General features: G+C 36.0%; 1 protein-coding gene across 1 annotated transcript in view; it reads left to right on the top strand.

Moving 5' to 3' along the window:
• The window catches only part of Xirp2 (xin actin binding repeat containing 2), a 78,018-nt gene that overhangs the window by 12,921 nt on the left and 40,262 nt on the right, over positions 1 to 24,835 (top strand). Inside the window, exons 2-3 of the mRNA XM_010606904.3 lie at positions 11,735 to 11,883; positions 18,725 to 18,862. Of these exons, the coding sequence (XP_010605206.1) occupies positions 11,827 to 11,883; positions 18,725 to 18,862 (195 nt within the window). The 5' untranslated portion in view covers positions 11,735 to 11,826. The remainder of the gene's footprint in view (positions 1 to 11,734; positions 11,884 to 18,724; positions 18,863 to 24,835) is intronic.

The following is a 24,835-nucleotide window of genomic DNA, read 5'->3' as shown; positions in this document are numbered from 1 at the left end:
AGGAACTTACAGATGCAGTGTAAATTTCACTCATCATGGTGAAAAGTATAATTTTTATATGGTGGAAGGCAAAACAGAGTGAGCTCCTTATTACTGGGGGGGAGGGGACTGAAAGAGAAATTCAACTCCTCTAGGGCGACAAGTGGCAATTCAATCCTTTAAATCTGATTGGACTTTATTCATCTTAATCTGTTTTCATCCGTATGCAAATGCATGTGGTTTGGGAGAATGGGGAAACTGTGGAGCGCTTGCCACCCAAATAAGGAGGGTTCAATTTGGAACATCTTCAGACCTGCTCACTTCTTCAAAAGGAAAATCAAGATTTCAACGATTGAAATGATACAACCTGTTTGTTTCTGAGACGTCAAATCAACTCTTCTTAAGATGCCGTATTTCTTAAGGGTCTCTAGTGCTTTTCTTTCCTGCTGCTCTCAAGTGGCTCACAACTAAATATAAAAGTGGTGAATTTGTCCCCGACCCTGAGCTCTAGGATTGGTGAACAGTATATAGGAAGTAGATGGTTGTTAAATGAATGTATGCTTAAAGCCCCCAGAGGAGAGCGCTCTAAACACCCTCAGTGTATCCTGAGTGACAGATCTAAACAGGGGAAGCTCGGAGGGAAGCACCCGTCTACCTTCCATCCCGAGAGCACAGTCAGTCACTTGAAAATGAATCAGTCGTCCTTGCCTTTGCATTTGTCTTCTTTTGGGCAAATTTCATTCCTTCCTCTGCTCCTCTGGTTCTATACCAAACTCTCTCAAATCTGATCTCTCTAAGGTTCAAAGCCCGTCTGTATAGTGGAACACTTTACTTTTATTTCTAATTCTAATCACAAGTTTATAAGAATGAAAAGAGAGCCATTTAAAGTTATAGAACTTTAGCCTATGGCTTTCTTTTGATTCATCTCTAGATTACTCTGTCATAAATATTTAGAAAGTATGTATGTGTAGATATTTAGGAGTGGAAAAGAGAATTTGTAACCTTAATTCAAAATTTACTTGGAAATTAAAGTGTTATATTTTAGGGCAAGTGTGTCTACCTAAAGAGATTGTGTGGCATTCAATTAAGCTGTATGCAGAAATACCTGCTGCCATTTTTTAAATTTAATTTTGTTTTGATCATGACTTCTTCATCAGTAAAATGGGAATAAACCTCCTACCAGATATGGTTGCTAAGAGAATTAATGGTATAAAACATAGAAAATGATTAACACATAATAGATACTCATTAACTGATGGCTACACTTATTATAATGTGATATGTCTGATTATGTTAGAGAAATGGCTAACAAGAAATTTATGTTGTAAAAATATGCATCGTCTACAGATATTTAGTGGTTCTAATTTATTTGACCATTTCAATACAACTTATTTTATTCAATTATTGATTTTTTAACTGGCCAATTATCTAAGCTAAGCAATTAATCTAAAATGTTAATACTTATATGATTAAATGTTCAAATATGCCTAAACTAACAATATTTTATACTACTGATTATCAAACTTCTGCTTTAATTCTGTTCATAACTGTTCTGCTACCAAACGTACGTTCTATGAGCTGAGCTAAGCTGCAGAAAGCAGTTAACAATAATTCCATAGCACAAGAAGTTATTACCACTAGGCAATTCTGTCACTTACAGAGATTAGAATCTAAATGAACACTTGAGTCTTATATATATAAATAGGTGGATATTTCTTTGGGCCATGACAAGTAATTTCAAAGATGTCTCCAACATGTAGTAGTTGGTACATATACAATGGCACAGTTTGGAAAAGCTAGAACTGAAATATACCTTAAGAAAAATCTAGTGAGTAGTGATTTCTGACTTGAACAGATTTATGTATGTGTATCGGTGAATATTAACATTAATTTCCCACTACAGCTGTAGAAAATCATCATAAGAGAAGATTAGGTAAGCATAAATTTATATTACAGTTCTGGAGGCCAGAAGTCCAAATAGTTTCATTGCCCCAAAATCAATTCAAGCTATTTCCAGAAGCATTAAGAAAGAATCTGTTTCCTTTGGGTTTCCAGCTTCCAGAAGCTGACTGATAGTATTGCTTCCTTACACCTTCAAACTCAGCCGTATTTCACATCACTCTGCTCTCCTGTTTCTGTCATCACATCGCCTCTCTCACTCTCCTGCCTCGCTCTTTCTTTATTGGTACATTTATAATTACATTGACCCCCACACACACCTGGAGAATCCCAAGTGATCTTCCCAACTCAAGATCCTTAACTTCATCACACCTGCAAAGCCTCTTTTCCATGTCAGGTAATATACATAGGCTCTGGGGATTAGGATATAAAAAATGTTCGGGAGAAATACAATTCTGTCTTTCACAATGCTCCATCTTGACTTCTTCCTGTGAGAGGCAACTAGCTATGAAAGATCTCTTCCAGCATCTGGTGAATGAGACTGGTGGTTAGGGAAGATTTAGGAAGAAAGCAAACTAATCCTTTTCTTCGCCATGAAACATATGCTTTGTTAATGAATAAAGCACAGCGCAGTAATCAGATGAATGGAGGGATTGTGGAAAAGGTGACCACTGTATATACATTTTGAGGAAATAGGATCATAAGGAGATCAGTTTAAGAAAGGGACACTGTTCTTGCTGGAAGGGTACCACACGACAGTGTTTACACTATCAGGGCATGTGTTCCCATTAGTTTTACTCCTGTGCCCTTCATTTCCATGTTTATTTTTTAAAATCTGTGAATTAATGCAGGACTGTGTGCCACAGTTACTCTTTCATTTTATTCTCCATCTATATCTTAATCTTATAGTATTGAAATGAGGATAAGAATATTTAAAACTCAAATTGATTACAAATTTGACTTGGCAGCAGCGTTTTGAATATTTAAAAGGGATGAATTTTCTTATTAGCTCAGGGATATGCAAATATTAAGAATTATAGAAAAATGTATTCCTGCTAATGGTTCTGAGTCTGTGATACATCCATTGGTGTGACGGCCTGTCGCAAATCCAAACCTGGTTATAGCTCGTATATTTAGTTTGGATAGAATTTAGTTCATCACTCTCCCAACTCAATTCTAAAGCAATTTTCCAAGTGATAAAGAGTTGACTTCTTTAAAACACTTCCAGAACAAAATAGCATGTCTTCTGCTGTGTCACTGCAAGTGGGCTGGGCTTCTCACAATGACATATAGGACTGCCGCAGCTCTGGTGCATTCAGCTCGGTTCTTGAGGGGACTAAACTAAGGCTTCTTGACATGATCTTAGCAAATTTCAAAGAAAATACTAATTAAATTCTAGTGTTTTTCTGCTGATCAGTTTAAATTACAATTAAACCTTACGATTTATTTGTGCATTAAATTTATATGCTAGATTGGACATATAGGAATTTTAAAAATATTTTTATTGTATAAGCAGTTGATCAGTTCACAGCAGAAAAAGACAGCACTGTCTTATTTGAATTTTACCTTGTCTGTTACCTGGGGAAGGTGACTGTTCTTTGGACACTTGTGCTTCTTGAGAAGCAGTGTAGGGCTGTAGTTAAGCTATATGCCCTTGGGGTGGGAGGGCTTGGTTTCCCTTCCAGTACACTACCAATCAGCCACCTGTCCTGGACCAAGTTGTGTAACCTTCCAGATCTGTTTTCTCACATATAAGATGGAGATAAAAAGTACAAACAATCTCCACCTCTAGAATGATTAAGAGCATTAAGTGAACTAATATCTGACACGTAGAATGTTTCACTTGAGGATCATTTTCTAAAGTGCTTTATCCGTACCTCAAAATATTAGCTTTTTCTGAATTGCCACTGTTAATAATTAAAAATTAACACTTATTTACTAATACCCACCTATTATAATTATCCATTTCAGTTTTCCTTTTCTCCTACAATTTTGTAAGATAGTTTACTTTAAAATGTTGAATTTAGAAAATCCAACTAGAATCATTTTATGAGCTACTTATACTTCTATAAAGATCTTCATCCATTAAAAAAATATTTCACCTTTCTGCCCAACTGGTACTCCATTTGCTATATGCTGTGAGACTAGGATCTCTTGAAGTTTTCCTCAAAGTCATTACCCAGTTTCCCCTATGCAATTTCTCAGTAGTGCTGCAGTTTCATTATTTCTGCATCTTTCCCTCTTACATAGACTCACATGACCGACTTCAACATTCATTGCGGAATTTTCTCTTCTCAGGATGCTTTCCCTGGTACTGTCCTATTGACACTCCAGAGAGCTTATGTGCTCCACATGGGTTCCCAGCTCACCTGGTACAAACCAGGAAAATATCAGGCTATGATTCTCCCTCCCTCCCTCTCTCTCCACCCCTCCCCCACTCCTCTTCTTCTATCTCTCCCTCTGTCTCCCTCCCTTTTTCTCCCTCCCTCTCTCTCTTTCTCCCTCCTCCCCCTCTTTCTCTCCCCTCTCCTCAGTCAAAGGCTCTCAAGGATAGTGAATATATCTTTTGCTTTGTTTAAGTAAAATAGGATTAAAATTAATGAAAAAATAAACTCTATTCATTATATAATTCAAATCATTTAGTTTTTCAATTTCATCTGTCAAGGATGGAAGAAGATGTGTTAAAGTTATCCACCTATCAATGTCACCTTTCAATTATTGGTGGCCTTTTTATGTCTCTTTATTGAACCAATCAGCATGTACTGGTCTAAAATTATTATGGCTTTGAACTAGGATAATATCTTATCAGTAGAATGGTCCTCTATCTCATTAAGTGTGATTTTGCTTTTTTATAGATATTTTGCCTGAATGGACTACAGTCATACAGATTTCATTGATATTTGCTTGCTAATTTTTTGCTTAATTTTTTTTGTTTTGTACCAGGGATCGAACTCAAGACCTTGAGTGGCACAGTGCCACTGAGCTAAATCGCCAGGTTTATGTTTTATTTTTAAATTCTAATTTACTTTAGGTTTATTCCTTGCCCATAACATATGGTTGAACTTATTTGTCTTTTCCTTTTAGTGTGAAGTTTGATCTATGATTACTTGGCTAATAGACATGTTTATCTTGGTGTGTACCTTCACATTGAAGTATTATATTTCTCAAGGCTTTGCTTTGCTTTTCAGCTATTTTTTGTTATTACATGGCCTGTGTTTGACTTTTTTGTTGCCTTTTCACATGGTCATCAACTCATTCATACAAACTCTTTGTTTCACAAGCCTAACATTTCAGCAACCAATACTAGTTCTCTAACTCCTTTCAGTGTTCAGTATTGTAAAGGAACATTTTAAAACCAGCTCAGTTTTGTTTCCTAATCATAGGAACCCTTCACATCTATATAACTAACATTTTCATTTTCCTTGAATTTGAAATATTGACAAGTATTTTGCAATACATTGGTGTGTTTAAGATTATTCCAAGTTTTGGAAAATATTTTCAATCTGTGCCCAAATTTTATTTTCAGCAATATGCTTCTTTTATTATATCTTATTTATTCTGCATATTACCCAAATCTCGCACTGTGATGCTTGTAGTTTAGATTTTGCAATTTTCCATTTTAGCCATCTTCTTTTATATTCTTGCTAATGTTTATTTTCCTTTTGCAGCATATATCATTCCATTGGTTATCTTCAATGTGTACTTTAATTCTCCTAAATAGATCTTTTCTCATCTCTTGCAACTCTCTTGACTTCTGATTCCATTTCAGCCAGTAGAAAATCGGACATGGATAATACTAGATTCCTAACCCAGGTGCTAAAAAGTCATACTAGAAGAAAAAGTGCACAGTATTTTCAACTTTATTTTATAGACTTCTGCATAACCCATATTGAGGAAAAAGAGAGAAAAACTATGATGATTCAAGAAATGTTTAAAAAATATTAGAGTAAGGCATTTTAAATTACCTTGTATTGGAAGTGTGTGGTGGTGCACACCTGTAAACCCTACACTTGGGAGGCTGAGGCAGGAGGATCGTTGTGAGTGTGAGTTTGAGGCCGGCATGGGCTATACAACAAGATCTGGTCTAAATAAACAAATAAAAATAAAATACTTGATATTTAATATTTATCTTTCAAACAATGACATCAATTATGTTGTTATGTAATTGTCTTTTTCATATAGGTTTATGCAGAACTACAGTATGGAAATATTTCTTCTACATTCAGAAAATAGTAGAGAAATACTTAGATTTCTAAAAATGTAGACAGGAATAGTGCCTTATGACTGTATTCCAGCACTCTGTGAGGCTGAGACAGGAGAAAGGAAAGTTTAATCATGGTTAACTTAGCAATTTATCAAGAACCTGTCCCAAAAAGGGGCAGAGTGGAGCAACAGTAAGGAGGGATGGCTAGTAGTTCAGTGTTAAAGATCTTGGGATCAATTCCCAGTACTGGAAAAAAATCTGAGATGATATATGGCTTCTGATAATTGGTAATGTGAAATAGGACGAAAAGATCCAAAGGGTAGGGGAAGTGGGAGGGGTAGAGGAAAGGAAAGAAGGGAAAGGAAAAAAATGAAAAAAGGAAAAAATGGAAATAAAGTCTCTGTAAACAGGGAGGGGTGGAGGGGTTGAAGGCAGATCAGGGGTAGGGGAAAAATAAGAACCAAGATGCATCATGTAAAGTTACAAGTTCCCAATGATGAATATAACTATATTGTATACCTAAAATGTACCAATAAAATAATTTAAGGAAAAAAAGAAATAAGACTTCTGGCTTTAGAAATAAGCTAGTGACAAAATACTTGATTATGAGATCCTTGACACTTTAGGAATCTTCTGCATGGGCATTTTTTTTATTCTGACATTATTTTTGAGGATTATGCTCTCTATATCAAGGTGTTGACACTTATTTCAAAATTGTTACTCTATAAAGCTCTTAGAGCCATACTTATAACTTATTTCAGATTATTAGATAGTTGTTTTATGAGCTATAAGAATAGGCTGTCACTTCTTTAATGCTGTATGAACATATCATCTTTATCTGCCACTGAATTCTAAATTTGAAATTTCCTGAAGGAAATGGTTAGGATGGCTCATAACAAATGTAGATCCTTCTCTGAAACGTCTTGTGGTATCAATCTGTGCATGTTCCCAATTCTCATTTAATTAATAGAAGGTGTGAAATTAGAAAATTCCAGAGTATATTAGTGACACTGACTATTCCTCATTGTCATTTTGCATCAGACATCTAAGAGTTATTATTTTATCATCTCCAAGAAAACACCTAAAGGTGGCTGTGCAGCCTCTTCTGTAACTGATTGCAGATATGTGAATCATTTTTCAAGAAAGGAGAATTATTCTTATAAACCTTGTACTACTATGCTTTGTAAAAATATTTAAACATTACCCCTCCAAAGAAAGTAAAATTTAGGAAGGCATAATGAATTTCTGTACCCTGGGAAAATTTTATTGATTGATTGATTGATTGATTTAGTTTTTTGTTTTGTTTTGTTTTGTTTTGTTTTAGTGGCAAGAAAAAGTTCACATGTCTGAGGCTTGGGAAAATACAATTCTAGTCATGTGGTATCTTGTTTAAGAAAATAATAATGACTCAGTTGTGGTGTGCTGTCAGAGCCTGCATTTCCAACTACTCAGGAGAATGAGGCAGGAGTGTGGCAGGTTCAAGGCCAGCCTGGGCAACTTAGTGAAATCCTATCTCAAAATTTTAAACAAAATAAAGTAAAAATAGAAAGAGTTTGGATACAGCTTAGAAATCCCTAATTTAATCCCTTCTACTGAAATAATACTACTAACAATAAGAAGAATAATTATTGTCATGATAATAATTATAAATTGGATCTATAAATAAAAGTATCTATATTAAAATTATAACAAATTTTCCATAAGAATCTCAGAATCCTTATAAAAGGTGTTCCTATCTTTGATATATAACTATTGCATGATAATAGATTGTAGTTTTTAGTATTTTATTTTCTCTACATGTTACTTGTACTTCATGGAATGTATTTTATTTCACAAAGAATATCCATTTTTTATTATTTAGAGAATACTTTATTAGTTTCTGTAATCAAACCCACGTAGATAAGACCTTACATATTTAATATAGTGTGTTACCCCTGTACAAATGGAAAAAAAATTAACACTTCTAGAACAATATGGCTGTTAATTTCTGTACAATGCCAACTCAACACAGTAAACTGGGATAACTTTTTCCAAAGTTGACAGCACAAAGTTTCCAAAAATTCAAGTTATATATATATTTTTTATATAAAAAGACCAATAATAACAGCATGTTATGCATCAATAGCACCAACAGCTTTTCCAGGTTCTGCAGTCATCTGAATAAAATTATAGACATCCAGCACACTCCATTAAAATAACAAAAACAAAAAAAACAAAGAAAAGAATAATACCCAGAAAATGGCAAAGTTCTATTACTGTTGTGGTACCTGGCACCATTTTTTTTATTAGCATCTTAATCATCATCTGGAAAGAAAGCATTCTAGAATAACATCATTAAAAACAGCTCTGATAAAGCACGGTCACTACTTTAACAGTTTAAAATTATGTTTGTAGAAAAGAATGCATGAAAGCATTCTATATTTAGTGTGTGATAGATTATAAACAGCGTCTGAATTACTTTCTAAAGGCTAAGACAAAATACCTATTGCACACACACAACTGTGAGGAGGAGAGGTTTATTTGGGGTCACAGTCTGTAGAGGTTTCATCCCATAGTTGGCAGGTGTCATGGCAGAGAAGAAACAGCTCATATCATGGCAGCAGGAAGCTGAGAAAAGGATCAGGGGAGGAGGCGGGAGATAAACACATCCAAGCCATGCTCTCAGTGACCCACTTTCTCCGAGCAGGCTTCACCTCCCAATCATTTAGCTATAAACACATCGATGGACTAATCATTGATTAGTATCACAATCGTGATCCAAGCCCTCTTATGGGTAGGAATCTTTGGATGAACATCTCGGTATGGAATATGGCACACAGCCATGCTGTTGACTCTGGAGATTCAACAGAGTCTACAGAATTTCTTTGGATTTTTGTTTATTTATCTGTGCAATGAATTACCTGTAAACTCCAGAGACAGGAAACAACTAACAATATCATTTTGTGATATTAGTATTTATAATGCTTTCAAACAACATGATATTTTGGAAAATTTATTTCTCCTCTTCTATTTTCCACAGAGTACTTTGACTTTTAGTTTATCCCTCTCTTCTTTCGCTTGCATACTGAACATTTTCATCATTCTCTATTTTACTATAGGGTTTGTGTGACAGCGAGCATCCTTATTCATTCTCCTGCCTTGTCTCACTTTAAAAAGCATTCTAAACTTATGTGATACTGCTCTTCAAACTCAAATCCACCCATACTTTGTGAAATAGGACATGATAAGGTCAGATCCTCCACATTACTGTCTTCTTCCTCAGAGTGCCTAAGGGAAGGGTTGTCCTGTCAACCCTGAAAATTGTCACAAAGTATTGTCTCCACCAAGTTAGGAGCCAATGAGTGAACTCCATTAGAGTAAACTAAGCAAGAATTATTGCCGCTTTTCTCCATGAAGAGACTGGCAAATATTGACTTAGAAGGTTAGAAAAAAATATGGACACGGCTCCAATGGCTCAGATAAATTTTCTTACTTGCTAACCCTATATGACTCTGAAGTTACTGATGGGGAAAAACATAGAAGATAAATAAAAATAAAGGCTGGGGGCATATAAAACTGTTGAGTCTTTTTCATTATCAGACTAATAGACCTGAGTGATGGAATCCAAACATCGTAACACTGAAACCATTGATTTCTTTAACCATAACATGTGGTATTTCCAGTATCTTGAAATATGATAAGATTACTTGAAAAATAAATACTATGTGTAAATTGCAGCAAAAAAAAAAAACCGGCTGAAATAGAATGACACTTCTGAATAGTACACAAAATAAAAAATGTCTATATTAATGTAAAAACTTTTAGGGAGCACGTTCAATTAAAGAAATTATGTAGAGTTCTTTCACAATAAAACAAGAACAGTACCGTTGAACATAACTGATTTTTTCTGGGTAGAGAGAATATCCACATGGAAATGTAGAAATATATTTTCTATGTGGAAACCTCTCAGTGATCTGTAATTTGTAGGAATCTCTTTTTATCAGGATCAACTGGAATAGTTGACTTTTGCATGGATATGAAGTGTGGATAAAAGAATTTCAAAGCTAGCTATCATTTGTTGCTGTGAATGCATCAGTGGTGTACAGACATAGCGTTCACATAATACAACTTATCCCTTTATATTTTATGATTTTGATGAAGTGAAATAAACTATTTTTACAATTTTAATGAACATATGAAAATGTTTATTTCAGTGAGAAATCTATGAAACAAATATTCAGGAAGGGAGTGGAAATGCAAATAATTTAAGTTCTTCTGAGCCACAGAAATTGCTCTCAGCTGTCATTGTGTAGCCACACCCCTATCGATAAAAAGCAAAAAATACACTAGGGTGCTTCAGCGTGGAAGCTGAGGGTTGAGGAGAAGCGGGAGGTGGCCTTGCTTTCTGCTCCCTGGTTGTATGGACCATGGCTCACAGTGATTATATCAAACCAACCCAGATGATAAAGTGTACTGAAAAGCTGCACCCTGTGAGCCCCTAACAGAGAAAGGCAGGGGCCAATGGACAAATGTGAATGGATGATACGTGAGCACACACGTATATACACCGGGGCCAGCCCCTGATTGGTCCGACGAAGAGCTCCTCAAATGATTTCGGATTTAAAATCACCTAAAGTGAATAGTGAAACCATCAAGGAGAATGACAACCTAGAAGGAACTTTAATTTAAATGAGAAAATCCAGCTTTGAGACCAGGCTTGTCATACATAAGTTTAATAACTATGGAGAATCACATAGTCATGAGGATCCTTAGAATTACGTTCTCCAAACATGTGGCTAAATATTTCACATCAGAAAATATTTAAATATATGTTTCCTTATACCTGAAAGGAGTGAACTCTTGAATTAGACTCATCAATCTCTAAGATCTTTCTATTAACTATCATTTTGTGATCAGGAAGATTTTATTTTGCTATTTTCCAGTTGTATAATTGCTACTACCCTGTATTTTTGTCAGGTAGGTGGTTTAAATGGGAAAATATCAAACTCTCTGAAATGATTGATTACAAAGCTTATATAATAATACTATTTGTTTTTCCAAATAAAGGGGGGAAATCCATAATCGATAAGTCTCATAGCAGTCACATATTTTAGCTAAATCTATTACCTTTAGGCTTAGGAGTTGAGGAGAGACGTTAACAAATGATTTTTAGACTTGCTACAGGTTTAGTCAAAGCATATTCAAATCTGCCATTTATGAATTGTGCAGTTTTGGTGAAGTTTTCAATTGTTATAAACTTCTATCTTCAGCTAAAAAATTTTAGAGAAGAATAGCACCTGCCTCACAAATTTGCTAGAGGTAAATTAGATAATGTTTAGAGCATTTAGCATAAATGCAGCACAATGCTGGAGGAATATTAATTTTTAACATTATATATCTATTAATAGATGGTTATTTTCCATCAAAATAATCACAGGAGTCGGAGGAAGGGACACTTATTTTATGATTACACGAGCATTTGCTCCTACACAGTCATCTTGTAGCTTTGCTTAAAAGGTTGAAGAGGGTGACAGTGAAACAATAAAAATAATGTGACACATTGCAATCTAATTTTTGATAGTAGGTATTTTGAGTGCCTTCCCTGTTTTTAAGGTGGTGCTTTTTACTTTTCAAGCCTGCCACATAACTGACCATGCTGCATTTTTCTTTCAGTGACTGTTGGCCCTACTAAGCCTGAGAAAGACAGTGCTTCTGGGAGAGAGGGCAAGTCAGATCTCCAGGAAGTGGTCTCCCTGAAGGAGCGGATGGCGCGGTACCAAGCAGCTGTTTCCAGGGGCGACTGCCATAGCTTCTCAGCTAATGTAAGCTGCTCCTGATACTTATCTTTAGCCAACGTGCTTGCTATCTGTCAGAACAGTCTACTCTCTTTTGCAAGGAAAGAATAATGCTAAGCAGTGGGATAAAATCCAAAGAGGATAAAAACATCGTGAATCAAATTTGGACCTCTGAATTTAACTACCAGTTGTACTATTGATTATATGAACTCAAACTACTATTCTAGCCTCTCTCTAAGGCTCTGTTTCATTAACTGAAAGGGGGGAGTAACCACCTACCACATAGGGTCTTGATGAGGAATCAAGGAGGTAATTTATGATTAAACTGAAAGGCACTGCATAAATATGTTATTATTGTCATCATTATCACTTAACCTATAGCTGTTCTCTTCAGGAAAGTTGGGAATTAATTTCAAATTTTAATAATGTGAGTTTGCATGCTGCCCTCCTTGGTCTCATGTATGGTTCATTTAAAATTCTCTGGCAGTGTAATTTCTTTTACTTTTTTCTGAACGTACTAACCCCATTAGGAGAGGCTTAATCAACATAGAAATGAGAGAGATTAGCTATGTAGGCACTCTGCTAAACCAATTATGATTACAGGAAAAGACAGGATTCAGTAAGACCACCAATTTTTAGAGCCAACCATAATAAAGTCACATTCAAAATAATTTGCTGGATTCTGGATTCTGTACCCTTCAGCTTGATGGAATACAAGAATATTCTTTTATAGCTATATTTTCAAATTAGCCAAATTGTAACTGTGTGTGTTTGTGTGTGTGTGAGAAAGAGAGAGAGCAAGAGAGAGAGAGAGAGCCCAAGATGTAGTATTTCAAAATAGCTACTCAACATTCTTTACAAATTATTTAGAGACAAGGCTGTCTGTTCCAAACTCATTAACAATACTGCAATTCTAGATGACATTTAAGTTCTTACATAGTCATTAAAATACATTGTAGACACACCACTGATTTAGAATGAATATACAGAAGTGACAAATAATTTACAAAACAGATAATACCACAATGCCTCCTGTCAAACTTCTTAGAGAGCACCCCCTGCTGGATTGTCCAGGAACTTCATTGCAAAATTGTTTTCTAAAATACTGATTTAGAATGAATATACAGAAGTGACATAAGTAATTTACAAAACAGATAATACCACAATGCCTCCTGTCGAACTTCTTAGAGAGCACCCCCTGCTGGATTGTCCAGGAACTTCATTGCAAAATTGTTTTCTAAACTGGAGAAAGGATCCTTGGGAAAACAGCTGATTTTATTCTTCCTGGTTAAAGACTGATTGTTTAGTGATCCATCTTTCATTCAGGAAAATTTAGATCCTGCCAGATTCTCAAATAATGTGGCATGAAACAAATTGGCATTGGCATAATTTGTATCAAATAGAAAGCTAAAAGTGGGCAAATAGGTAAATTACTCTTATTATTTAATATGAAATTTAAAAATCAGTGCTAATCTGAAAATAGTCTGCACACAAGGAATTTCATAATCCTTTTATTTCCCTTTTATTTTCTGTCCATTTTATAAACCAAAAATCTGAGTTTAAATTACTTTTAGAAGATTATACAATAAGTCAGGTTCCTAGTTTTTTGAAGTCAGTAATTTGTAACTAAATTCACAGCACTTTTGCCCTCAAAAGTATCTAATTTAGTTTTGCTTTAAGTAAGTGTTTTGATAAACAAAAGCATATATGTCATCTCACAGGAAACCTGCTGGATATATACGACAAAGAAAAAATAATCGCCTTGTTTAGTGATGCAATTGCCTAGTTTATTTGCATGAAAAGTTCATTCAGTAACCCCACAAACATAAAAAAAATTATAAAAGCTACTTATGGCTGAATCTTTGTCTGCACAATTACCTATTTTAAGTGCAAAATCTGGAAGTGATGGATTTCAACCCAAAGTGAATCTAAGGATGAATCTTTGTGCACAATTACCTACTTTAAGTGCAAAATCTGGAAGTGATGGATTTAAACCCAAAGTGAATCTAAGGTATTTTAATCATGTTTAGGTAGCTGGCAATGGTTAGCCCCTCTTTATCTCATATCCAATCAAATAGCACTTGATTTGAGAGGGAAAGAAACATTTGTTGAGCAATGGATTAAACTGTCAGATTCTATGCTGCATTATTTTATTCTCTTTATCTTTTTAACACTGACGATAAACCTGTGTGAAATAAATTACTATGTCCAGCATATAAAAAGAAGGTTCAGGAGCTCTGGCTCAAGGTTTTGTCAAGACTTGGATTAGAATCACTATCTGTCCAAATTCCAAAATTATGTTATTTCTATTAGGCCAAGGACACCTCATTGTAAACAAAATTGATGTATCTGCAATATATTTACCTAAGTTTAAATGTTAGGTATTTAAACTGACTTGTTATTATTGACATATCCATTAGATCCAAAATCTTAGTTCCAAACCAAAAAGTAAGAAACAGAATAATAGCGAACATAAAAAGGTCTTATATGAAGCAGTCTCAGTTATAAGGTCATGAATTAGTTGGAATATTTAGAATGTGGTGTGTTATTGTTTTGATATGTGAACTTGACTTGAGTAATAATTGCCTAGCAAATTAGTAAAGCTCTGGATGTGTCTGTGGATGAATGACATGTAGGCTGCAAACTGAGGATGAAAGAACCACTTTGGATGTGGGAGGCACCAACCAATAGGATTGTAGCCTGGATGGAATAAAAAGAGGAAGAAGGAAGGAGAAGCTCCAGTCTTTGACATTGCCTTGGATATTCATCTCCACTTCCTTCAGGATTCCAAGAGAGATCCCTCAGCTTTCCAACATGGAATCGCCAACAGACCTTTCAGTTATCTCCAAGCCTGAGACCTTTGACTGGATCTTCCAGCTGCCCAGCACACAGACAGCCGTTTTGTATTCTTCTACCTCTGATCTCCTGAATTCATAGTCATTGTAAGCTTACCTAGCAAATCCTTTACATTAAATCCTTCATATTAAATCCATTCTTCTAGAGAACTCTAACTGATAAAAGTTTTAGCACTAGAGAATCGGAGCCATTACTATGATACTACCTGACCATGTGGTTCAGCAGCCTTGGGAAGTGGTTCCCAAGAGGAGTTTAGAAAGCTTTGGAAATTATAGCTGGGGAAGCAGCAGTAAAATGCTGTAATCTGGCCTTGAGGGCTGATTCTGGTCAGAGCCCAAAAGGACAGAATGCCGATAAAAACGCAGGTGGTAAAGACCAGGTCCAAGAGGATACAGTTAGGATCAAGAATTCAACTGACAGACTCCAGGCCATGTGTATTATACCCTGGCAGAAAATTTGTCTACTTTTTCATGTTCTTAGACTAGTGCAAGAAACTAAAAATAAAGGCAGTAGACTAATTAATACAATGGAGGAAATTTCAAGGTAGCCCAACATTAGGACTGTGACATGGGTACTATCAGGGCTTTTGGTCACATTTTTAAAAATTAAGATTAAAAAATCCATTTTAAACATTTTCAGCTTTTCCAGCAAGAAAGTACCCACAAAGACGGTGCAGAGAATAACCTGGCTCCTAAAAAGAGAAGCATTAAAAAGAAGTCAAGTTCTTTGGATCAGAGAAATAGGAAAAATGGCTAAAAGGCATACCAGGAATCAGTAATACCTCACCTTTTACAGGATCAAAATTGCAAAAAGAAAAGACTGCCTTGAGAAGGAAGAGCCAGAACACACTGCTCAAGAATGATTGCCCTGGGAATTGATTCACAATCATGACACAAGGGAGCATGGCTATTGCTTGAACTAGTGCTAGACCTTGGCATCATCGATGTGGTGCTGGTTTTACAGGCCTGCAGAATGAAAAGGTTGTAAGGTCAGGGAAGTTGTCACTCAGATTTCAGAAAAAGACCTGGGAGGTGAGATACTGCCTCTGAGAGAACTGTGAGTGAAGCTGTGAGAGTGAAGTCAAAAGTACAGTGGAGACTCCAGGGAAACTGGATAAGCCAGGAATGTAGAATGTCTGATGGACAGCAAAAGGGGTGAGCAAAGCCAGCCCAAAACCACCAGCAACGCTATATGGACCCCCCAAGCCATTTGGAGTTCCATCTCACCACACCTTGCCCTAGGACACGGCGCTAATGTTCATCCTGCTGGGATTCTGAATTGTTTTGTTCTCATTGCTTTCTATCTTCCCATTTCTCCATTTTGCAATGGAAATTTTTATCTTGTACCATTCAGGGGAAATTTTGGACTTGTGCTTTTCAGCAATGCTGGAACTGTTAAACTTTGATGAGTCTTAGAGATGGAGTAAATGACTTTTGCCTAAAGAGATGCACATGAGCCTTTTATGGGTTGGGAGCAGATTGTTAGGGTTTATATCTAGATATCCCCAGAAATCCTCATGTATTCAGAGGTGGGGCATTTGGAATGTGATTGGATAATGAGGAATTTATAGCTGACAGGTTGTTAGCAGGTGGGTTTGGTTAGAAGAGATGAGTTAAAGGGCAGTGATTTCGACCAGCTCCTTCCTTAGCTCTCTGCTTTCTGGATCTATCAAGTAAGCAGCCACTCCTTCCCCATGTCCCTGGGCTACACCATGTTGCCTTGGAGCCAGCTGACTATGGACTGAAACATGAGCCAAAATAAATCTCTCTGACTATTTTGCCCCAGCCACAAAAAGGTGACTAAAACATGGTGCTAACAAGGCCAAAATCACATAAGTAACCTCACCTGAGTGGGGCAGACACTCCAGCCATGACCACTGACTGCCTCTTGAGCAAGTCCTATGTTTTCACCTGTGTGGACCTTGCTCCACAAGCTGAGCCCAAAGATACCTTAATGCTGCCATCCACATCTCAGAGGGTTTCTCTCAGATGGGTAGATGAGTTTCAGCTGTCCGTTAGTACCAGGGGCAACAGAAGCAGGGTCAGCATTGCTCTGAGAAATAACCAACTGCTTACACTTTTCCTGTGTAATGCGGTCCAACTCCTAAAAACAAGGCTACAGGCTATATCTGGGTTTCTATTCATTTGACAGAAAGGAGATAACCTGTCCAGGATGATAATTGATAGTTTTACGAAAATACCCTTACTGGGAAAGTATCCATTTCTTAACATAATTACTGAGGTTCATCAGATTATTTGCAAATATTTTTTACACGGTTTATAGTTGTTTGAAATAATAAGGTTCTTCTTAACAATAATTACCTAAATTCCTATAATAATATATTTTTCTATTAATCTGCATATGATCTATCCAAAAAGGCCCCTTATGTAAATTAAGAGGCAGATAGGATAAAAGAAATATTGTGGCTTTAATTCACCCTTCCATTTCTTTACTCTGTCTTAAATTTCAAAAAGGGTATCATACTTTCTTATGACCTTTATATGTATCAAATTGCAGGAATTGACTAGAATTTAATGTTGCAGAATTTGACAAAATATATATCTAGTATATAGAAATATACAATAATATCTCTTCTTTCCATAAAGCATTTTCTAAAATATCTGATACTCCACAGAAATGGGGAAAAGTTATTAACTCGATAATTCTGCCATCTGAGTATTCACTAGATTCGGCTTATCCTACGTAGCAGTTCAGTCTCCAAAATTCTGGAGTAGGGGAAATCAAATCCTAAAATAAATGCTGTATTTTCAGCATCTGTTTGAGAAACTGCACATTCCAGGGCCCCAGGTGTCCCCAGCCCATGGATTGGGAATCTCAGCTCCCAGGCTTGCAGTGTTCGGGCTTGCTTTCAGGGTTACATCAGGACTGGACCAGACCTCAGGAGACCTGCTGTGCTTTGAAGAGTTACTGCCTCATCCCAGCTGCAAGCATACTTGGAAGCTTCCTGGAGAGAGGGTTGGCACGGGTTCCCTGTGCTTGAGAGTTGTCATTCCATCTGGGCTTGAGTGCCTTCTGGGCTCTGGGGTGCACTGAATCATCAAAACCAGCCCCAAGCCGCTTCCCACATTGCCTGAGAGGGCATAAGATCCAGGACTCTTCAGGGGTCTGCACGTTTCTTCTAGATATGTAATGGAATCAGTCTTTTCATCTGTAGAACAACAAGGACAGACTGATCCTTTCTAATGCTAAAGCCCTGATTCTGACCTGCCAGTGAGTTCTCAGAGGCACCTTGGATGATCCAATCTGGACTGATGTCGCTGTGTTCTTCCTCCTGTTCTTGGAGATCAATGATTAAGACCAACAAATGTGATTCAAATTTCAGTGCCAATGTTCTCATGTTATAGCTATGACAAATAAACAAGCTATCTCATTTTCCTTAAATGTCCATTTCTTTACTTTCAGTTTTGAATAAAAGGTGTCAGTATCTCACAGAACACTGGGAAGCATTAACTAACAGAAATATATATCTATATATATATAAATCACCTAGTCCTATGCCTCAAACAACAGATATCATTGCTGATATTAATATTTTTACATAATGAATGTTCCGAGACACTATTTTGTTCATCCTTAATAGTTTTTAAAAGTTTTGGTGTCAGAAACACCTTAATAATTATTCTTAACATTTTGCTTAGAAGTTATTTTAGATTTTAACAACAACCTGATTGTGAGTAAAACTTGAACTCATTATTCTAATATCCACTCTTCTGCTAATATATTATTAGAAAAATTTATATTAATGGGTCTAATCTACAGACATCAAAATTGAGGAATGAGAATTAAGTAAATATTTTGTAAATTCTTCTGACTTCAGCTTGGAGAGAGTACTTTTATGAAGGAGTTCAGTAAATCTGCTGGAATAATTGTGTCTGCAAATATATGTGTAAGATACCTCTCATCAATAATTTTCAATCATCACAAAAATAGCTTTAGAATCCATTCTGTGCATATGTAAAAGTTAATTTTTCTTTTGCTTAAATTATCCCAGATGATGGAGAACTCAGAAATGTGCACAGTGCCTGGTGGTTTGGCCAAGGTGAAGAAACACTTTGAAAAGGATGAAATTACTTCTTCCTGTGATACCTTTTCTCAGTACCAATACCAACACCAGAACAGGACTGCACAGGTAATACCACTGTGAGTGATGGGTGGAAATCACATGTGATTGAACTGCTCTCACCAGCCCAAAGCTCCTCTTTTGGTGAAGATTTATTTCATTATTCATTTTTAAAACTTATGAAACGTACAATGGCACATGACTATAATCTCAACTTTTCTGGAGGCCGAGGCAAGAGAATCACAATTTGAGGGTAGGCTGGAAAACCTAGCAAGATCCTGTTTCAAAGTAAAGATTTTTTAGAAGCCAAGCCTGGTGGTGCATGCCTGTAATCCTGGCACTGTGGGAGGCTGAGCCTAGAGGATTGCAACTTTGAGCCCAGCCTGGGCAATTTAACAATGAGTGAGACCGTGTCCTCTCAAAAAACAAAATAAAATAAAATTTAAAGGGGCTAAGTATGTAGCTCAGTACAAAGGCCCTGGGTTCCATCCCCAACACCATACACACAAAGATTTTTTTTTTTTTTTAATCTCTAGGAGGAGGATAGCTCAGTGATGGAGTGCTTGCCAAGAGTGTGTGAGGACTTGGGTTCACTCCCCAATACCTGAAAATTTTGTTAAATTTAGAAAATTGTCCTCCTTCAAGCGTATCCATGTATTGATTTATATACTTGGAACATTTTGCTATTTGAGCCATGTTGGAATATACCCCTCTCAGGTTCCCATGTTTCACACATAAATGAAAATTAAATAGCCTATGTTAGTCAACTTGTAAACAAATGTTGAAAGCAATGTTTATATTGAGCCTTTGCTTCCAGGTTAGAATTTATGGCAAACTATTTGCTTAGCATTTTGCGCAGATTAAATGTGAATATCATTATTGTGGGAGTTTTTGTTTTCTTTAAAATCATTAAAAATTTAGTACTGGAACCCAGATGTTATATAAAACTGCATAATAAAACTGCTAAATGTTATATAATTTTTTCCTTTTCATTACTTCATTATCATATATCACCAAATATTTTCATGAGATACAAGGAATTTTTTTAGGGGGGTACCGGGGATCGAACTCAGGTCCTTACGCTAAGGATTTTTGGATGTGAGAACCTAAGTAATAAAAATGCAGCAGATAGAGCTTGATGCTTGGAAAAATTGTAATTTCACTGGAAACTGATATACTTAGGACTATGTTTTCTGTGAGAAAGGAAGTAACTGGGAAATGAAATTTTATATGGTAAATAAAAATGTACTTAATCTTTTAAAATTCACAAGACATACAGAGTCGCCTGCTTTTTTAAAATGAAACTATTGGGCATTACGTGTGGCAAGGAAAAAGGTGAGGACTTCAAGCAAAAAGATTAAAAATCTAATATGTGAACTCTAATTTGTTTTCTTGTTCCATTCTTACTAATATGTGAACTCTAATTTGTTTTCTTGTTCCATTCTTTTTGAAAAGTAAAAAATGGCAAAACAGCTAGCTCAATAAATTTATGGCAATGCTTCTTCCTAATGTTCCCCAAGGAAACACAATATGAATAAAAAATTGAAATTCAACATACCTATAATCTCGTTTAAATGTTGTTATGTAGGAGTCTTTGAAATAACTATAGATGTATGTGCATACTTGAAATTGATAAACAATACAAAATAAAATTACGGTCATAATTTAAGTAGTTTCTACATAGAAGTATCAGTAATGTTTTTGTGGACACTTTACTATATAAGGGAGTGGTTTGGACTTTGGAACTTTACAGCTGAGTTCAGCCACCATTTCTGCCACTTACCTGCTGAGTGACACAGACCCAGGGCGACCTTTACGGGTATGACTTTTAAAGTTACATAGGGATCCTCATGCTCAGAAGGACTTTGACTTAGATGAACACTGTGGTATCTTTATCTTCAAATTCTCAGTAATGTTTCAACAACAGACCCCACCTTTTCATTTTGTGCTGGATCTGACAGATTATGTACCCAATACTGCATAGACCAAATCTCAAATTCCTTCAAACCTTAGTTTCACATTAGTAAGGTAGGGAACCTGATAAGTATTTTACCTATCTCATGAAGTGTATTGTGGAGATGTGTGGTATGATCAAAACATATGGTGAATGTTTACATTTTTAAACATTTATTACAGGAAAAGACATATTGCCATTAAAACCATTCAAAAAAATACCCTCCTACCATGATCATAATTATCCCATAATTTTGGCTGCTTTCTGAAGCAACTCTGGAAATTCTCTTCTGTGAGTGTCCTAACAAGTTATGAGCAAAAAGCTCAGTGAATACAGCTGCTAAGAGTCATCCAATGCACAGACAGGCTCATAAAACATCAGTCTGTCCTGGTCTACTTTATTCATTGGATCTGGTATGTGTGATTTCTGGCTCTTCCTCAAAGTCAAAATGACCAAGAAAAGTAAAAGTTGTGAATGAATTCAGGCCATCAAGACAGCTGCCATAGCACAACTAAAGACACTCATGAAAGATAACTATTAGAATTGCTTCCAAAAGTGGCAAGAGAGATGGTATAAGTGTGTTTGAGGCAAGGGGGACCATACTATGTCTTTTATTGTAATAAATACTTTAATTTAACCATTTACCATATATTTCTCTCACACCTCATATAATATGACAAAGAGCAATTTATGGAAAAGTATCATATTATCTGGGCAATTTTGTATCAGTTAAGATTTTAAAGTAGCAAATGTCCGAAAACTAAGGAAAAGTGGCTTAAACCAAAAGGAACATTATAAATCCACAGAACAGCAATTTTGTGGAAGAGAGGTTGTATTTAAACTCGAGTGTTGTTTCAAGAGCCAGCTCAGACTGACTCTGCAATTATTAAATTTAAGGGGAATTTTTAAACCACATGAAATAGTATTAATATACTGGAATCGGACATAGCAAATACTCTTTCACCAGAAATTTTGGCAATAAATGCCCTTTGCATAGACGTTAGGTATGTATAGATATTAGAGTCAGATATTAGAAACTAGATCAGACAGTAGAGGCATAGATATTGGAGTCAGATCGCTTGGGTCCAAGGTCCTGCTTCTTTAGTTATTAACTGTGTGACATCAGGTAAGTTCCTCAACTTCCCCGTGCCCCCCGTGCCTCGCTACCCTTGCTTATAAAGGCAGGATTACAGCAGCGTCCAACCCACGGATTTGTTTAGAGGAATGAATGGGTTGGTGTTCATAGCGATTAAAGCAATGCCTAGACCATTGTAAGCACTGAACAACCTTTTGTTTTAAAAGCATCACCTAGATCATACATCTTTACGCCTTAATCTCACCTCCTTTGGGTTGGCTCCATCCTCATCCAAATTTCCTCTAGATAGAGGTGAGATCAGAGAAAGACTTGCACCCTTTTCCCAGCACAGAGCCATCCAGCATCTCATAGGCTCCGCATACAATTCGGGTGTCCGCCCTTGAACAAACTGCTGCGGCTGGAGGTGCTGACCTGCTTAGCCCCCTGCACCTTGCTTACCTAAAGTGTAAAGTGTAAACCCCCAATATACGGCTATCAGCAAGAAGTACCCACTGAGAGGAAATAAAAGAAAAGATATACAACTCTCTACTAGTAAGTCCTTGAAAATATAGCTTATTATAAAATGTAGACCCCACTTTGAGAATGTCACATACCAATGCGCATGAAGAGAATGAAAATGCGTGACTCTGGAATTGTGGGACTTCTCTAAACTTCTCTTTTTTATATTCAGACGTAAAAGTAATACCTGATATTTCCCCGAGAAACAAATAAGCCTAAACTATACTATAATACAATATGAAAGAATCATATAAATCAATTAGTAATTGCTATTTAGTGAAAGCCCGTTGCATACAGAGCTTTGTGGGGAAATGTAGGGAAAAAGTCATTTGCTACTCTCTAAAGAAAACTTTATACTCATTAGAAATCTGAGATAAATGCCAAATTTCACTTTAGAAAAGAAAGTGTAAAAGTAATATCTCAGATATTCACTTAAACTTCTTAAGCTGTCTAAATGCATTCTAAAAACTATGTTATCAACAGAAGATGAGGACGTTATGTTTGCCAGTAGACAGGTGAATTTTTCCTTAATAAGATGCTGTGGACCGCAGCAGTACTTTCAGCTTGTTGTCTTATTGAAAGTACTTGAGATCTATCACTGCTAAGTCTTCCTCTGGCCAAATATATTAATTTCGAAGTCAAGTTTGAGTTAAGAGAAAGAATATTTGTTTTAGATGTCTAACAGCATTTAATGTCACATTTTATAACAATTTCATTAGGTATAATAATTATGTCCAGTGTGCTTTGTTTCTTTGCAATATATTGTAACTGGACATTTGAAGGTAATAAGCTATTTGGTAAAAGTTTGTCTGGGAGATCAGTAATTGCCCTAAACAACGTTTGAAAATCAAGCTATCTCTGAGATTGAAAGCTCCTTCTGTTTGCTGATGCAACAGGATGTTTTATGTCTAGTGAAAAAGCTGTTCTGAAATAGAAAAGAAAGGGGGCTATAAAATACATGAACATTCATTTAGACATTTAGGAACATTAACTCTAGACATTTTAAATAGGAGTATATGCCATTTATGTATTCCAACTTGCCGAGCTTTACAGTTCTGTTTAACAATTAGCAGTAACACTGTGGGCCTGTGTAGCCTCCTTATAAAAATGAGGAAGAGGAACCACTCTAGGTCCCTGAGGAAGAAGGATAGATGGTGGATGAATTCTGGTGCTTTAAAGAATAAGGTGGGAAATCTTGATCAGCTTTTTCCTGCTGGTTAGTCCTAATAGTTTGTAACATCATTCCTTTGACTTTCTTTCTCAAAATAACCATTATTGCTTCCAATATATGTGAATGGTACCCAACTCTCTTTATGGGACTGTAAATCTCTTGGCATGACTTCTGTTGATATTTAAGATAGAAATATCATCTCAGTGTTGTTTTCATTTTGTCTTAGCATTGAGGTCCCAGCATTCTATATCAGTCATGATCAGTAGGACCTTAATACTAGAATACAAAGGAACACTTTTGAGGGAAATATTTGTCCACTCGCTGCAAACGACTCCCTTTTGGAAAAAAATGTTTTGAAGATGTTAAAATAAATGTGTTATGGAGATGAAACTCTCACTGTCCCTCCCAATTTTTTTCTTGTGTCCATTCTATGATCTCTGGTATTTCTAGGACTTTCTTTTTTTCTGATTTAAAAAGATTTATTAATGTATAATTTACATACCATAAAATTGACCCACTTTGTGAGTACAATTCAGTGACTCCTAAGTATATCTGTCACCACCTACTTTTAAACTATTCTCCAAAGAAACCTTAGACCCTTAAGCAGTCTAGGACTTTGATCGCATTGTATTCTTACAGTCAGGGCTTGACTTTCATCTTTTTGTGTCAATGTCCTCTTTACTTCCTTTCCCCCACTTTAATGAAGTACTATGGAACCCTTTACTTATTAATTGTGAAGACCTGGAAGCCTCTTCTTTTCTGAATTTGCTTACTTTTCTCTTTTTAAATGGCTTAAGTAGGAAAGAGCAGATGGAACTCCAAACAGTTTGGAAGTAATCAGTGCCAGCCAGACCTTCGGTAATTGCTCTCATATGAAATCGCTGCACTGAATCTATGTCAAGGGTCAAAAGCATTTCTGACCTTCAACTTTCTGCTAACTCTGATGTTACGGGTCACAGTGTATATCTTTCTACCTACATGTGTTGCTGCAAAAATCCTAATGTAAACATTCGTACTGTGAAAGATTATGTGGATTCGGAACACTCTCTGGACAATTTTAGGTTGATAGAAAACATTTTTGACAGCTTGTGATAGATATCATCTGACATCTGTGTGTTTTAGCCTCTTTAAAGGTGACCTATAATTATTTTCCAGCAGACTAAATATACTTTGATAAGCTAAATGTCCACAGTGCAAAGTATTTCTCATATGTGATTTAAACCAACCTTTAGCTTTTACCACATACGTAATTTTTCAAGGTCACACAAATTGCTATTAACAGCTCCTACATGACTATGTCTTTATCAAAATACAAGGTTTTTA

The sequence above is a fragment of the Fukomys damarensis genome, unplaced genomic scaffold, assembly GCF_012274545.1.
Source record: "Fukomys damarensis isolate Sample0158 unplaced genomic scaffold, DMR_v1.0_HiC HiC_scaffold_26, whole genome shotgun sequence".
Taxonomy (NCBI): domain Eukaryota; kingdom Metazoa; phylum Chordata; class Mammalia; order Rodentia; family Bathyergidae; genus Fukomys; species Fukomys damarensis.
The sequence above is the reverse complement of the archived record's forward strand: the minus strand, read 5'-3'. Positions and strand labels throughout refer to the sequence as shown.